Source organism: Buceros rhinoceros, unplaced genomic scaffold (genome assembly GCF_000710305.1).
Source record: "Buceros rhinoceros silvestris isolate BGI_N320 unplaced genomic scaffold, ASM71030v1 scaffold43758, whole genome shotgun sequence".
NCBI lineage: Eukaryota > Metazoa > Chordata > Aves > Bucerotiformes > Bucerotidae > Buceros > Buceros rhinoceros.
In genome coordinates this window covers 1-17,778 of record NW_010427076.1, presented here as the reverse complement: position 1 = coordinate 17,778, position 17,778 = coordinate 1, and the positions used below count along the sequence as shown (strand labels likewise).

At 43.9% G+C, this 17,778-nt stretch overlaps 1 protein-coding gene across 1 annotated transcript; it reads right to left on the bottom strand.

Moving 5' to 3' along the window:
• Nucleotides 1-889: 889 nt before the first annotated feature.
• On the bottom strand, nucleotides 890-16,273 carry FAM189A2 (family with sequence similarity 189, member A2; the record flags this gene model as incomplete). Its single annotated transcript, XM_010141739.1, has 9 exons — nucleotides 890-1,039; nucleotides 1,976-2,259; nucleotides 5,953-6,025; nucleotides 6,656-6,782; nucleotides 10,079-10,188; nucleotides 10,294-10,416; nucleotides 11,209-11,334; nucleotides 11,811-11,921; nucleotides 16,217-16,273. Coding segments are annotated over 9 exons (1,161 nt in total), but the record flags the coding sequence as incomplete, so codon positions are not given.
• Nucleotides 16,274-17,778: the final 1,505 nt, after the last annotated feature.

The following is a 17,778-nucleotide window of genomic DNA, read 5'->3' as shown; positions in this document are numbered from 1 at the left end:
AGGAAGAGTGTTAAGTTTTAAGTGAAGCCTTATTAAAAGAGCAGCAGGAGTATTTTGGCATCCTGCTGAGACACAGAAGGCTACAAGTAGCCTTGCAAATAAAATCTGTGTGTCTGATGCCAGCCTATGGAAGTGCTCAGTGTATTCTGCAATAGAATCATACATAGAAAACATAGTGTGACAAACTTAATGTGCAATCAACAGTTTGAGCCAACTGGTGCATACATCTGTCTTCAGCCAGAGGTGTCAACTCTGGGGTCGCTGGTTGGTTAAGATAGCCAAAACAACCTTAGGTGCACCTCTGCAGAGGATTTGAGTTGGCAGCGTACATGCTTTCACCAGGGGAGGCAGCTCGCATGTAACCAGCATCTCCACAAGGAAGTAAATTTCTATATGCCAACAAAAACCACCAAAATAATCAGTGGAACAAAACATACGACTTGGACAGAGGTGCGGGCACTGCACTGTTCTCCAGTGAGACACAAAGTGCGCACACGCGTTCACTGTTCCGGCCTCACCCCAGTAAACCGAGGCACAGAGCCGTTTCGCCATCTTCTCTTCCAAGTTCATAAAAAAACCAAATCCCTCCTAAGCGCTGATAGACTAGAGAGATGCATCAGGACATACCTTAACACAAACAGACATGTTGCACCTGAGAGCCCAATAAAGGCCAGCTTCCGATCTGTCTAATAAGCTTCGTAGAATGAGCTTCCCCTTAGAAGCCTGAGGATGTTTAAAAACGGGCTGTTAATACACTCTTCCACACACTCGTCAGAGATAATATTCCTGTGCAGTATGTATGTCTCACAGAAGTGCTCTACTGAGTAATTAACACAAACCAGCTCAAAGTACAATTTCACTGATGATCCTGGTAAGACCACGAGGCCGTTCAGTCGTCTGCTGTCTGGATCCTGCCCTCAGCTAGCTCCTCCTCATCGGTGGTGACATCACCGCCCTCCAGCTGCAGCAATCCGAAACGCTTTTTGAGAGCTAACACGTGGGCTTTCAGTGACACGGCTTGCTGGGCAGGTGCCATAGCCTTCAAAAGGAAAAAAAAAAATTAATTAGATTTGTTTTCAGGCTCTTGATCCAGTAAAACCCCAAACCATGGCATGTCAGGTTTCAATAGGAATCTAAATGTTGCTTCCTGCAGAAGCCACTGGACTGTAATAACCTCCAGGCCAGCGTGATAAATTAAATTCTCATAAGGAATTCTTTTTTTCAGCAGTTCCTGACAAATTTGTTAAGGTTTTTGTTGCCTCTAGGCTGCAGTGGGAAATCTCACTTTATCCGCAGGGCCCAGGTGACAATCTTTGATGTGTTCTGCGTGAGAACTCAAACCAAAACCAGTTGTTGCAGCAAATCACTTGTACCATGCATGAATCAACTCTTCTATCCAAATGGTCTGTAAGCTACCAAGACCTTTGTTTCATGAAGTCTGTAAAGCCTGAAACTTCTGACTTTTCACTGCACTAATGTGAGCACATAATTCTACTTTCTGGTTTTTTTTTGCTGAAGTACTAGGTCTTATTTTCTTCCTGGTAGCCAATCACAAAGAGTTGCTTCCAGTGGGTTTACATAAAAATTTCCTTGTCAGCCTTCATTCATTCCAGTTTATAATAGAAAATGCTTTATAACATTTCTTCCCTCGTCCCTGCAACGCTCAGCGTAAAACTCTGCCATATTATTTTACTGTTCATGATTCCCCCACAGAAGACCATCATCTCCTTCAGCTTTTAAATACACACATACCCGGTCTTCTGAAAACCATTCTGGCTGTGTGGTTGATAAAGGGAGATACGTCGTAGCTGCACAGCCCTTCCTGTGGTCCATAAATACAACCAAAGCACTGAAGGAAGTTAACTGGGTTCAGAAACTTTGACACACAAAGCAGAGCAGCAGATGTAAACCTACTGTCTCAAACCAAGGCAAGTGGCATTCCGCATCACATGATAAATACAAGTGACAAACCTACCTGCTCAAGGGAGGCAGCACTGGTGCTAGCTTCTTCAGGTCTCTCATCAGGTTTCAAAACAGGCTTGATACTCTCCACCAGCTCACGGAGGTCAGGGCTCATCCTGTGGGGGGACTGCTCTATAATCCACCCCGCAAGCCGTTCAACATCTCTGTACGAAATCTTGCCAACCAAAGACAGGGGTCTGCCCATCAAAGGTGATCCCAAACTGCTCTGCAAGGCCACAGTACCGACTTGCCGTTCTACTTCAGTCTGTGTTGCAGTTTCACAGTTGAGCTCTGCCCCTGCAGACAAAGATCAAAGCCAACAATCCATTTGGTTCACAGTGCTGTTGTTCAACAAGCATCCCCAGAGAGCTCAATCCTGACTCAGTGACGATGTAGTGCGCAGTTTAACCTCGTAAAACCTAGCAGTCCGACATGGTCAGGGCAGCATGCAAGGCTGCCTCTTTACTGGATTTACACTAGAGAAAATGCCTGTAAAACAGAGTCACATATAGCTATGGTTGAGTGCGTGTCGCAGTCGAAGCGTCCGGAAGGACATTTCTGGGAAAGCTATTTGCCAATTTGTGTACCTCCATTTCTTTCTCTTTTGTTTCTGTTCTGACCAGACTCGAGCACTGAGAGTTAATGTGAATATACAGAAAGGCTCTTGCTTATACTACATGTCTGTATTTGTATGTATTTCATTGTTTTTGTTATTCTTTAGAGATGTTTTAGTTTTCCAACCCATCAGTCTCTCTCCCTTATTCCCTTTCTCTTCCCCTTTGGGAAGAGAACAGGCAGCATCTGTCACTTGTCTGGTGGCCAGCCCAGCCCTAACCCTGACAGTGGTTGTTACTAACATGCCCACTCCACATTTATGTTTTGTGAGTGCTCATATGTGTCGGCAGCTACTATGGGGATTCCCATATCCCCTAATAAAAGCTGCAAGACTCTTGACTGGTGGATTTTTAAGACTGCCAACAGAATCACGAGCTTGGCAGTCACACTAACAGTTTTCCCCACAGCAATGGAATTGGATCACTGACACCAAAACACCTGCAAGAGACTTCTTCAGCTCTCCACTGTGGGTTTTTTGTCTTGAGTTCTTGGGTTTTTTGATGCTATGAGGAATGAGAAAAGAGATGCAAATCTGTGGGCTGACACCAAATACCCAAGCTAATTTTGACTAAATTGCTCGCATTAACAACTGCTTTTGCAGGCTTTTAGATGCCAGTGTACTAACACACGGGGAAATCCTATGCGCTCCCTACTCCTCATCCTCCACCACCCTCCTCCTCCTTCCCAAATTAGCAATACCTGCTATAGAACCTGCCTTTCCTAGGTGTGAAAGCCTGTCGAGCAGCACGACCGAGGCGCTGGGTGGAGGAGATGTGGGAAAGCACAGACTGCTGTAGTGTGGGCACCCGGTTTGGAGACGGTGGCTGATTTCTGCAGGTGCTAGGTTCAAGGTACCAACTTCCTAGAAGATGTTCTTTTAAGGAGCGGTTACATGACCTCTGTCAGAGAAAGCCAAGCCGCCTTGAAGCAGCCGGCGGGCAGCGGAGGGTCCCTTGCGGGGCGGTGCTGCTGGGGACCGGGGGCTCCCGCACGCTGCTGCCGGCGGCGCCCGGCTGGCGTTTGCGGGCAGAAGACCCCCTCTGCTGGGAGACTGCGGAGTTCCTTCACCCGGTGAAGAGGAACGGTAAAGGTGAAGGAGAAGCGGTCAGAAGAGCAGCTGTCTGTAGGAGCTATCGTTGTTTAGGGATTATTACTGTTTGTTTGTTTTGTTTTGTTTTTTGTGCCCCCTCGCAAGCCTGTACCAGCTGTACCCGTAAGCCTAGCAGTGCAGGTATGTGTCCGTATAACCACAGCCACCAGCAACACCGGTCTAAAGCCTGCCTAAACGTTTTGCAGAATCATAGGCAGGTTTGGGTTGGAGGGGACCTTCAGTATCACCTAGTTCCAACTCCTCTGCTATGGACAGAGACACTTCCATTGCAGAAACCTGTCCAGCGTTACGCATCTGGTGGTGGAGCAAAAAAAATTACAGTTTTGCCTCGTATAAACCTCACTTAAAATCACCTGATCAGAGAGAAGGGAGCTACAGCTTTCTTGGAGCAAAAAATAAATCTTACAGAGCCTGAAATCCTCCTGCACATAAACAAACAGTTGTACCACGATGCAACAGCATGTGGTCGAGAGATCAGTCACTCTTTGAAATTAGGTAGCTCGTAAATTAGTCACTAGTCCCCAGAAGGGAATTAAAAATCTTGTTTTACGAGATTCTTTTCTAAAGTAAATAAAGATTTCCTCAGTTCTTGAGGTATGCTTCATCTTTACAATTAACCAACACTCCTCCTTTTCCTTAGTGTGAAATTATATGCTGTGATACTCCCAGGTGCCTTTTAGGGAACAAGACAGGGTGAAGCTACATATTTCTCAGCAAGTCTTGTTCATAACTTTCATCCAATGGCACCTGGCATTGTTTTCATCTGTAGAAAACAATGTTTTTGTTCTTGCAAGAGCAAAAAAACCAAATTAATGTAAACAGTCTTTTATCCAGAACATGGCAAATGCTTGTGCTGTTACACTTCACAGAAATGGGCCAGTGACTGGAGCGTTCGAGGAAAGTTGGAGGATACGTGTTTATAGAGCATAGCACCTTATCATCTCCTCAAGAATTGCAGAAATGTTTAAATACCTCAAACAATGCCTCCTCATAGCTTTTGTATTTATATATATTTTTTAACTATCCTGACACCATTTACAACAGTCGTATTTTCTATAGTATGCCTTCCCTGTTTCTGCTCTCGTAACTTTAAGTAGTCACCATGCAGCCTTATGTTATGTTGAACACCCTATTTCTGCTTGTGCCCAGAGAAAGCACAGTTTTATCAACAAGAAGAAATCTTCAAGAATTGAACTTCATGCTACAGGTCTCTTGAGTTTCTTTCTGGTTGTCACAATTGATGAGCACTGATCAGTACCATTGAAGTGCTTGTTTTCAGAGGTTGCAGGTAGAGTGCTAGAGTGTGAGGGAAGTTTGAAAGACTTGTTATTTAGTTAAATTATGGGTTTATATAACCAATTTTTTTTCCTACCTCCACTTAGTAGGGACAACTTTGACTGATTGATAAACTTCAGAATAGGAGATTTCCTACAGCTTGAGAAGTAGGTTGGCAGAAGAGAAGCCACAATCAGATAGAAGGTTTGGGGCTTCCCCCCCTCCCCCAAGTGTCCTTACTTTCTCTATCCTTGTGGCGTGATCGTTGTGCAGGTGGTAGCTAGATGGTCAAATAGCCATCTGTTGCACGAAAGAAAATCAGCTGCCCCATAAAGGCAAGTTCAAATGAAAAGTTGAACAGATTTTCACCAGGGCTATACTGGAAAAGCTGCCTGTGATTTATCTGGGAGCCAACAATGTTTAAGTGCAAGAGTACACCACAAAAAGGAGTAGGCTGAAGACAGCTTGGAACCATTTGCATGTTTTTTTAAAACACTGCTGAGCAAAGCTTGATGTGGCCTCTTCACGTAGTCTCCTGTGTCCTGTACCAGCATGAGGAAACTGTTTAGTAATTCTTTCAGAGCAGGCTACGTGATAGTAGAGTAATTCCCACATTTAGCTCAATGAATTACAGCATTATTTTATCCTTTTCCTATTTTCATCAGCAACAAAATATCAACGGGCACCACCATATGTACAAAAGAAACGGAAGCACTGGAGCTGGACATCATGTATGGACGCAGAGTCAACAATTAACTTGCAGATTACGAAGAAGGAAATATATCTTGCTTTTTGTATCTTAGGAGCAAACAGCTGTTTATATGTTTTAAATGTTAATCCCTGTACCTGCTGCCCAAAAATCATGATCCTGTATCTCTGGCTTGCAACGTGGTGGCTGTCTTTCAGAGAAAATATAACGCTGCTGCTACCTTATGTCATCTGAGTTGGGTAGAACTGTTCTAGAAGAAATTCTAAAATGTTCTTTTTACCTTGAGAGGCTTGACTGTCACCCGCTCCCCCTGAACCACGAGCTTGCACAGCACTTACAGGTGGAGCACCTTCCTGTAATAAAATAGAAAAGTTCATCAGGACATCACAAGCCAACATCATTTTTCTGGTACTTTCTAAAAAATGCAACATCCACCTTAGAAAGTGGAAACTTCAGCTTAACTGCACAGGGACTAGATGATACATCTTTAATTCCACTGCAAAACCGAGAGCAGAGAATGTCTAAAATTAATGTTCATCATCCAGGTCAGCCAATTTTATCCTGCTGAGTATTTTCTGCGGGCAAGCCTGGTTTTCTGAAGACGCTTTCTGAAGTGAAGAGAGGTCAGCTGGCATGGCAAAACTCTGACCTAGTCCCACACGTGAGGAGCACAGGTGTGGAAGAGAAGCAAAGCAAGGAGGAGGGACAGGAGTCCTCTAGAATAACCGACACCAGGGGTACTCCACAGTGTAGGCTGCTCCTTCCCCCATGCTTGGACACAATTTTCGAGCTGGGGAAAACTTTTCAGTTTGAAAGGTGATTAATTAAAATCTTCAGTGAAATTTACAGCAAGCCACATTTGTAACCAGACATATTCTCCTGCTATTCTGAAGTTAAATGATATCTGACTGACATTCACCATGCCTCAGTGCACCCTTCGTGGTGGAAAAGCAAGTTACACTTTGAACTCCTGTGGGCCATACCCGGTAAGAGTTGTTCTGGCGCACCGCATCTTCGTAAGAAGGAGGGTCCAGAGAGCAGAACACTTCAGTGCCTTTGATTCGCACTCCATAAATATGGGGCAATGGAATCACATCAGGGCTAGGCATCCTGCAACAAACAGCACCCAGAGACTCTGTTGGTACAGTTCTTCAACTTCAGAAAAGTTGAACAGATTTTCACCAGGGCTGTCCCTATAAGCTTCGGAACAATTCTGGAGTACAGTGCATATTGATCCTCCATTGACATGGTTTTTTCACATTTTTCCAGTATGTTCTTGCTGAACTTAAGTTCAGTGTAGGCCACAAAACTAAATACTTCTTGAAGCTTAGTTTTATTTTTAAACATTGCCTGATTTGGCCTACCCAGTTCAGTCACACCTTGAAAATTAACACTGCATCCAAGAATTATATCATCATCTTAAAACTTACTACGGAACATGCAACTAGAAAAGCACTCCTTCAAGTCCCTTAGTACAAAAGTTGTTTCCAGGATGTGCATGTTTGGCAACCTGTTCTTTATTCCTAATTTTCTGCTCTCCCTTTTTGTGTAAATAAGGCGAATTCCTGTGTTAGTCAAAAAGCCAGCAGCTTCTTGAAGTGATGATACAGAAAGATAGGGAATGGGATTCAAAGCTTTTTCAGGGAACACCTCTGCCAACAGCCTGCTCTAGACTGCGGAAGGCTCTGTACCACTGCTGGTAAGTAAAATGCTGAAGGGGGAAGTCACATCCTCAGCCACCTCTCACCCACCTTCTGCACTCATATCTCAGCTGAATAACAGCCTCTGGGATCTGGCCTCCTGGAGGTTTTCGTGTTTCAATGGCACAAACACGTTCAGTGGTTAAGAAACAACTGTCAGCAGCATATGGGTCCAGTTTGAGACTCGTATCGAAAAGACTTCTGAGAATACACGACTTGGATAAGAAGACTTGTATTTTGGTAAATGCCTCTAGCCCCAAATGATACTTTAAACTGGACTGGGGTAGATTTCTAGACCCCAGGTTACCGGTTTGCAGCTGCATGTGGATCAGCTCTTGCCTAAAATACACATGCCTTTTTATTTGGTTCTTCACGTGGGAACTCAGCTGTAACTGTTAATGCTGTTTTGCCAGTCCTAAAAAATAACTTAATTGCTATCTTTATTTTTGAAATGAAGATGAGAGGTAGGAGTTGAGCAGACGTTTGTAACACCAGTTTGTTTTGTCTAGCACTGAACACGATGAATGCGAAAGTTCTCACATGAACAAATGGACAAAGAAATTAATTGGCTTTGCTAGCAGTGCCCAGGCTCTGCAATTTAAAGGGAGGAGGAGAACCCATTCCAAACATGTCCTTGGCACATGTTTGGATCGCTGCAGTGTTGTTTTCTCAAAGGAATGTATCTATCTGCTGTTTTGGAGTTGCCCTGGGTGCAGCTTGCAAGTGGTGGCTCATCACCCCGCACACAGTTCCCCCTCTCTCCGCCTTTGCACAAAGGTGTTGGATGTGGGGTCCATGGGGGCTTGGCACAGAAAGCCAGGTCATGGACGCAGCGTGGTGTTCAGGGTGTAGACCAGGCAGGGAGAGGAGGAAGAAGTACAAGGAGGCTGACTGAGAAAAGGCTGGATCCCATCTCAGCTGCTCTGCTGGACACCCTGGATCCAGCCTGAGGCAAATCGTATTTCCTCATCTGCCAAGAGTGGAAACTAAATCCGTTCTGCAACTTCTGCACTGCAGCATAACTACCCTGAGCACCTTGAAACAAACAGCCTGACTTCAGAAAGATGTCTCTATCAATCACTGAGGTTTTTATTATTATTATCAACAAGCTTTAAGGCAGTTACAGGCAAAGTAGCTACCCAATATTACGCTTGGATACCTTAAATACTGTTCAGCAGCCCCTGCTGTGCCAGAAACAGACAAAGAGAAATACTGCTACTGGGAAGGGGAAAACCGTCTAGCACGACATGCCACACAAAGAACGGCAGCCCCATTTTAAATCAGGAATGGGCACAAGCATATTTCAATAAACACCTAATCTTCCAAGGAGATCATTACTCACCCCGTTCATAACTAGCTTGAACCAGCATTCACATAGGAGGTTTTTAGTAATATTTGGAATTTAATCCTAATCTTTGGCATTTTAGACAACCTTTTCTCTCTAAAATCTATTCCTGTGCCTTGTTACTATTTTCTAGTAATCCCAGGATCTGTAACTACCTCTGCAAGGACCAGAGTCTTGAAAGTCATGGACACTATTCCTGATGAAACAGTGAAGGAAACCAAACAGTCCTGCCCACTGAAAAAAGCAGTTTTAAACAAGAGCGGTACAGTCTGCTTGAGCATCACGATATATAAAATATATGTATAAACAATGTGCATTCACAGCAGAATAATGCAGCCCTACCTGAGTCATGAACTAACAAACAAAGCTAACCTGGGAGTTACTGCTTAACTGTAACTGTATAACCAACTGCAGAATGAAGGATAACAACCCACCACTGAACTGCAAGAAATACCAACACTAGTGAGTCCCAGTACACCAAAATAACAGTGGTGTTTAATGGACAAACTACACAATTTTTAGCCTTACTCTTCTTCAAAACAACACTAAAAACGTCCCACCAAATTTACTTTAGTGTTTCATAAGACTAATATTGCCAAGGAAGGCAGCCTTCCACAAATTTTCTGCACATTTTCTTGCAAGGAAATTCATACAGTTATTTTATCCTCCTCTGAATCCTTCTCCCCTCACCTTCGTAGTAATGAATTTAAAAAAACAAAAGGGGGGGCGGGGGTGGGAGGAGGGATGTGCTAGGAAAGAGATTGCAGCGACTTGTGACTGTCCTCCTTTTCTTTCAGATACACGAAATCATCTTCTCAGGTTCACTGTTACTCCTCCTCCTCCTCCTCCACCCCGCAGCTGCCACTGCAGAGAAGCCCAGCAATAACGCCAGCTGCAAACCCTGCCTGCCTACTTAGGGCAGTGATTACTTGGCCTGGCAGTACAATCAAAACATACCAGTCAGTAAGCCCTAACTGGCAAAGAGGAAGAAGGGGCATCGCGCTGGCAGGAAGGTCTGTGGGGGGGCCAGGTTGCCATTCAGGGGTCTCCTGCACAAGCCTTGCCAAGAGGTTATGTCTGGCTTTCTGTCACTGCTCTGATCTGTTCCTCACAGCATCCTAAAAGTTTTCAGCCACATTAAATTGCACTATTTCTCTTATCCAGAAACAGCTCCTACAGAATTTAAAGTGAAAACCACAAAATCATACCCCTCACCTGCACTGCCTCATAACTCCACAGATTTTTTCTTCCTTTTTTTTCCCCCTAAATTCAGTTAATAACAGAGAAAACGGTCTTAAACCAAATTAAGGTTGTGCAGTGTTTCCAAAGATACTAAAAGAAAACAGAGTGTAGAAGTTTACCTGCGCCTCATACGTGGAATATGGGAATAAGTTGACAAAAAGGCAGGTGACACAGATGGGGCAAAATCCGAATCATCCGAATCCTCTGTGCCTTCACTCAGGGATTCACCCTAATCAAATGAAACTTCTGTTAAAAACTTTTTGAACCAGAAAGAATTGCTGAACTGTATAATCTAGTAGTAACTATTAGTACCACTGTTCATAGCAGGCGGCACCTTGCTTTCACTTACCCTGCAAGATCTTCTTGTTGCCCAAACCTCTAAGGAATGCAGGGCACCCGCTGACAAACAAACTATGATGCTGAGACCATTCAGGGTACAAAGAACGAAGAGAACTTTCTGAAGAACATAAAGATTATGGAAATTAAAAGATTAAATCAAGGCATTTGTAAATAAATAATAATAAAATTATTTGTAAAAGTAATAATAATAAAAAAGTAAACAAACAAATGAACAAACTGCATAGAAAGCACAAGGATGGCCGTGACAATTACTTCTTAGAAACATTTGTGATGAAGTCTACAGATCAAGTAATCTCCAAAACTGGAGTAATTTGCAAAAGCTTGTTTTGCCCTATTGTGTGACCTGACAGAGAGGTCCAGAAGGTTTTAATACAGCTCAGATGTGATCTATAGTCCATCTACTCATCCAAAAACTATAAAATTCCTTTAACTTTTCTGTGGGAAATCCAGATGTGAGATAATCACCACTACAGAAATGTTAAAACGCTTGTGTATTTGAGAATGATGCTGTTTGGGAGATCTATTTCAGCGTTCTGCAAGCCAGGAAGGGCCAGGAAGATCAAAAGGACACTGGAAGCACCAAATCATTGGCTAAAATTTACACCGTATTTACCCATGCAGTCTTGTCTCAATTCAGCTGTAGTTTTGGTTGCAAAAAAACACAGAAAGGACAAGAACTGTGCATTGGGTCAGCACTGCACTGGTCAAAACCCAGAGAAGAGGGAGAATACCCACCTGTTACAGAACCATGATTTGCTTCTGATCAGCTTGGAAAACCAGAAAATAACAGAATTTTTCACAGTAAACCCACCAGTCACCTCAGTACTGCAGCGTCACACAAGCATGGACTTTATCAAAGCAGTCGTGTTAAGTCAAGCACGCAGAGTACCTTGAGAGAAAGGCGAGCTTCATTGCACGACTTGGTGTGGTACAGCTTCAGTGCAGTCTCTTCGGTGCATTTAGCAAGAGGAAACGCCTCACAGCAGAAACAAACCTTGTCTTGGCCCATATCCACCTTTAAAAACACAAAACTCAGATTAGCTTTATGCAACACTTTCACCTGCATAATCTAGAGCCTATGTGTTAAACTATACCTCTGACCGCAGGGACGCCAGTGATTCATGCGTTATAAAGCAAATAACAAATCAGCTGCGTCTTCAGAGCCTGAAGACAGAGCCCAGCTCTCAATGAAGTCAAACAAAACCGTTTCTGGGCTCAGCGTGCTCTTCTAATGGAGAGCAAAACTTTTTGAAACGTAATCTTCTGGAGTTTTCAGCTTTAGGAGCTGAAGACCTTATGGAGACTCCAACTTTAAAGTCTGTGGACAATTTAAACTGAATCAAAGCCTGAAAGAGGGAGTTTTCTTCACCCCTCCACCCACCCCACTGTCACTACAACCCTTGCATCTCTATGTTGGCACTTCTTGTGATCCCAGCACAGCAAGCTTACAAGGCACAACACAAAGAAATATGTGTAAATTGTTATGCTCACCACATCACATCGGGGTACGCTGGACACAAACTTAATGCCTTGACATGTTAGTGCAAAGCTGGCCACACTCAGCAGAACGCAGATGATAGACAGCAGAACAAATAGGTTAGCCTGGAACAGCAAAGCAACAGCCGTGAGCCGGACGGAAGGAACCAACGGCAGCACAAATCCCACTCCCAGACTGAAGCTGAGAACAACTCTCCCCTTCTTTTCAAAACTTCTCATAACCTCAGTGCCCCAGAGTGCCTTAGCTTAGCCCAGTAAGTAGATGGTTACTCCAAACCTTTGTCTGCTCTCTCCTTACTCTGCACTAGTTGTGCAGTGATGATAAAGCACGTGCAAGTATTGAAAAGTAGAAGCAGCAGATTTTTCTGGAGTGCGAATTATGATTTGCAAGCCATCCAACTTCTACTGTATGTCACATCCCTCCACCGAGTTTACCTCTCAACACGTTTAGATGAATAAGAAACCTGAAGAGGAAACATCTTAGGACAACATTAATTCTGCATGAAATTTCCAAAACTATTTTGCAGCACAAAAAAATGAAAAATATGTTTCCCAGTACAGTGAGGACAGAGGCACTTGAGGGACTTTGGTTATATGATTTTTTTCCACCTGGCATGCCCTGTTGAAGATGTGAAGTGCCCTCAAAGCACATGCAATCAAACGAAAAGTGTGGTATTTATAAACTTTCTCAGAGAATTTGGGTACCTTCAGTAGAAAATAAGATGTAAAGCTCTACCAAAGGAAGGAGTTTAGGACAGGAGAGGAAGGAACCAGCTTCTATACAAGTAGAGAGTAACATCAAGTGCAGAACAGTTGACAGTCAATAGCCAAACAGCTTCGGTGGGCAGCAGGGGGGAAGTTTCCCTTTCACGATTAAATACATCCAGACAGGCATGCACGGGAAGAGGCTTCTTCTCTGGAAGAAAACTCAATTTCAAAGAATAAGCGTTGCAAACTGACTTCTGAAGCTGATTGATACGGAATACAGATACCCAGAACAGAAAAGTCTCAGACACCCAAAAGCAAGATAAGATTTCAGAGCCAAAGCTTCTCAGCAGCTCTACTGCTGAAGGCCAAGCCTCCCGTGCAAGGATGTCCTTCAAAAGATAGGACTATAGTTTGCTTTTGCCTTGCAGCATCCTGCCTCTGGGACCCATTATTTACCCAGTATCTTTCCACGCTGTAATACAGCCTGGGTGGCAGGACCCCAGTGTGGCTCTCAATTTTGTTCACTAACAGGTCCTATCACAGACATCCCCCTTCAAGGCTCTTTCTCTCTCTCAGACGGTGCTGCTAAGGGTCTGATACAGCTGCAGCTAAGATGTTTCCCTTACTTTCTCCCCTCTGGGGCAAAAACATGAGCAACAAAAACACAGCAGCCCTCTCTGTCTTTGACACGGCAGCCTGACCATCCGCCTCCCACCTCCACCCCTGCTGCAGCTCCTTTCTCACAGCATCACAGCCCTGTGCTTTCTCCAAGTGCCACCTGCACCAGCCTTGTTGACACAAGAGAAATCAACAGTTGGGTTGTTTTTCCCCATGCCCAAAGCCTCGGATTGAAGTGGCAGCCATAGTTCAGCCTGGCTGTTCACAAAGAAACAAACTCAGGCAGTGCGAAATCATCATGTAAAGGGGGAAGATGCGAGACGAGCGTTTTGTAAGCCAAGAGGCTACCTTTTCACTGGAGGAGCAAGAGTGCTCCCATGCAAGGGTGCTGCAGGCAAACAAGTGTACTCCAGCAGATTTCAGAGATGAAAATCCTGAATCCTGGACCAGAGTAGCAAACAGGTTGCTTTAGAAAGGACGAGTATTTTTAAAGGAAGCAATAAATGTGAACTGCATTATAAAATTGCAATATAAAATTCCTTGAGTACCATAAACTGACAAACAAAAGCAAAAATAAGGTAATACAGGAAGCCACAAGAAACAGCGTGACCATGTTCTTAAGCACAAACCCTACCACAAAATTCTCTGAGGGCTGGCACCTCCTCGTGGGTAAATTTTGTGGCATTCACCAGTCACTGTAATTCTGTTCAAGACCAAGCTCTGGGAAGGAAAGGCGGCAAAATGATGGGGCACAACCACCTACCCTTAATTACAGTCTAATTGCTACATCTGAGAGCTTTTAGTACACACCATGATGAACTAAAATCTAGATATAATTACACAACTTGGGCTGAAAACAGAGCTGTATCGAGCAGTTTAGATGCATAGAAAGAACTGCAGATGTTACTTGCACAATTTGAAGAAATTGAGTGACTGAAAACACTGAGTGACTGAAAACAGCTCTGCATAGAAAGAATAATGAGAAGAGGCCATTCCTTATGAATAAGGGACATTTGTAGACTGAGACATAACAATATATGAAAAAGAATAACGACCACTTAATCCCACAAACCTTACACTTCAACCGCTGAGCACAGTCCAAAGCCTGCATGAAGCCAATTAAATGCTGACACAGGTTGCTGCAACCTTAAACATGGTCATTGACATCACTCCTCGGATTTCTGGCACGGCTCTGCCGCAGGTACCCCACATGATAAATAGCTGGGTTCAATAGCAAACTTACGAAGCCACCTTCACGAGCAGACAATTCCTTTCTGCACCTGGCACCTGCCTGAGTTAAGGGCTGCCAGGGAGAGAGCTGTGCCATCTCTGCCTCCCTCACAGCAGGGAGACGGTTCTGTGCGGCAGGGGGAAAGGGATTCAGGCTAAAAGCTGGGAGAGAGGAGTCCATGAGAGGTGTGTTTACAAGAAATATGTGCAAAGAGCGTTGTGTAAGGACTGAAAAGGGAAGGGCAGCACAGCTGGAAAAGGCATATGTTTTAGCTCTGAATGCATTTTATAGTTGTAGTTAAAAATGTCAATGTGACTTTTAAAAATCAAACCGCTTTAATTACACACACAGATATGAAAAAAAGCCACAAGTTCGTAGAATTACATCATGGAATAGCTGCTGCGGCAAGGGAGGTCAGGAAGAGTCTCGTGTACCCTCCTGCTCAAAGCAGGGTCACCTATAAGGTCACAGCAGACTGCTCAGGGCTTTAGGCAGCCTCATCTGAGAAAATTCCCCAGGTGCTGCACAACATCCCTGGGCAACCTGGTCCAGCACTTGCCTGTCCTGATGATCATTTGGTATGAATTAAACGATCAGGAAGAGTTTGATGATTTCACATTTAAGTAAAACTAGGAAGGGTCCATGAAGTTTATACAAAGGAGAATACGTAAGAGTGAAAGAGCAACAACAGACAACAGGAAACTACAGGAACAACATAATGTAGGAACAGCATAAAAAGCAGGCAATATAGAAAGAGCGAGGACTGTGCAAGCCTCAGGCGTTTTGAGACAGATGGCATTTACATTTATTTTCATGAAAATATGGTCCTTCCAGACTGGGAGCCCCAGACACCAAGCTCCTCTTTCTAACCACGGAACTGGTAAAAGGCTTCCTTTGCTCTGCCTGTGCTAACCAATGCACCACTGAGAAAAAACAACCCATCCTCGCTCACGAATCTGACCCCTGGTACTCCTCAGTGACGACCTTGTGGATCCTGAAGAAGCACTCCTTAAAAATCAACCAACTACTTTGCCCTGGAAAAAGTCTTCAGAATTGATGGTAAGATAAATAACCACAACAGCAATAAAATAAACAAACCAACCCCAAAACAGAACAAAACACCCCACATAAATGAAAAAAAAAACCCCACTTTGAAAACTTCTTTTCAAATCCCCACTCTGAGATGCTGAAAGCCACACAGCTTCAGATTTCACTTGCACATAGCAAGAGCTTACATATCCCACACATCACTTCCATCAGAGCAATGTAATGTCAACTCTATTTGACACACTGACACCGGCCACTTTCTGTCAGGTGGGAGTACTGAGGTTAGCTGCCATCAGACACTCAAACAGTAGAACTAAGCTAAGCTTTAAAACTAACTAACTTCCCTGTTTTAAGCAGAAGCAGCGCTCCTCAGAGAGCTAAATTATCTATACTAAACAAGCACTTTATTTTACCCATACAAACACAAAAAGCACTCTGTAAAAAACAGTAACACTCCACCAGACGAGGACCACTCTTGCCCTTAATGAGGACTCCATCGTGCAGGAAAGAATACAGACTTTCACAGACTTTGACCACTCTTTCAATAATGATGTTACTACAGTTTAGAAAAAGAGACAGTATAGCCTATTTTTTCAAGGAGAAAATTGTGATTTTTTTGTTTGTTTGTTTGGGGGGGGTTGTGTGTTTTTGGTTTTTTTTTTTGTTTTTTTGGGGGGGGTTTTGTTTTTGTGGTTTTTTTTTTTTTTAATTTTGGGGTTTTTCTGTTAAGAAATTACTATTAAATCAGGATCATCTTTTGATAATTTACTTACAGCAAGTTTTAATCCATACTTACCAAAACCATCGTCTGTTTCTTCCACGTCACCACAGCTAAGATTCCACATAAGATTACCTACAACATCAAAAAACAGCATCACTGAGAAAGGACCAACTGTTCACAAAATGCTGTCAACATGGCATTTAGCACTGCTCTGACAAAGGGTACTCTGGAACACCACAACAATGCTGAGTGTTTGTTTTCTGCAACATGGCTAAGAAAATCTAAATACCGGCTCTGTCTTCACCCTTGCTCACAAATCCGTCACTTCATTAAGGGCCTGCCTCTTCCTTTGTCCTGACTCTGGCCCTCTCCTGACTGTTTTGGTGAACTGCGAGCATGAACCTTACCGAAAACACTGAAAAGCACCAAAACAACAGTCATCTCCCTGAACTGGCTCGGTGTTTAGTCAGATGAATGCCAGCATCACCACGGGGAAAGAAGAGAAGGTAAAAGCATCCCTTCTGCAGCAGTTAGACCAAACTTGTTGAATCACAGAATCAAACCCTATGACCTCAGAGGGCAGAATGGTTAAGGAAGGAGAAGGCATTGCTGTGGAACTGAAGCAAAGAGCTGATATTGAAAAAGTAAGTGCTTTTCTTCATTATTAGAGAGACAGGATACCTCTCTTTTATAGGTGCAATTTTAAAATATTTTAAAAGCGTAAGTGTGGTGCAGGGTCCAAAGGAACTCCGTAGGTTGCATATATAAACCCCTGCTTTTATCTAGGGTGAGAAAAAAAAAGACAAAAGATCACAAGAGAAATACCAAACATGTGCATTTGGATGGTCTGTATTCCCTCCACTCCACCCTGCCCCCCATGCCTCCCCCTTCCTCCCCCTTCTCCCCTGTAAAGGCTGCTGGTACTTTCAGGGATGAGCATTGCGTTATGCACGCAGATAGGATCTAACCGTTCCCCAAACCGCAGATCACTGAGCACATTTCCACAGGTTGTGAACAACATTGGAAACATAATTTAAATGTTTAACCTGAGGACCCGGCTGATGCTGTTCACACCAGCCGCAGGAGCAGAGCCTGCCAACCACAGAACATGGTTTGCCCGTTGCTCAAGGGCCCACAGACAGCACACAATCTGAGCACCTCCTTCTCTTACCAACTTCTGCTTACTGCTGCCTAGAACTACTGTATATTCTGTATTTGTAAAGGTTTAAAGCAGGGCCCATAACTTACGACTCTACGAAACTGTCACAAGCCTGTTCATTTTATTCCCCAAGAACACTGCTCTTTGATCTCTCTCTCACTACAGCAACGGCATGCATCGCTCAACAGTGACATACATCACAACTTTTGAGAAAATTCCGTTCCTGGTTGCATATAATAATTGTGTGCATGATTTTAGGCTGAAACGCAGACCAGGAAACACCCCCCCAATCTAGTTGTCTTTACATTTGTTTTCCTGCTGCGGTTCATGCTGTCACCCCGGTAAAACTGTCAGCAAACCCGTAACTGCTTGTTCTTTATTCCCGAGTGGGAGCGAGCCTGCTCTTGCTCTCCCTGGAGCGGCAGCGGGAGCGGGAGCGGCGCTTCGCGCTGACGGCGGCGCTGCCCCGCATCTCCCG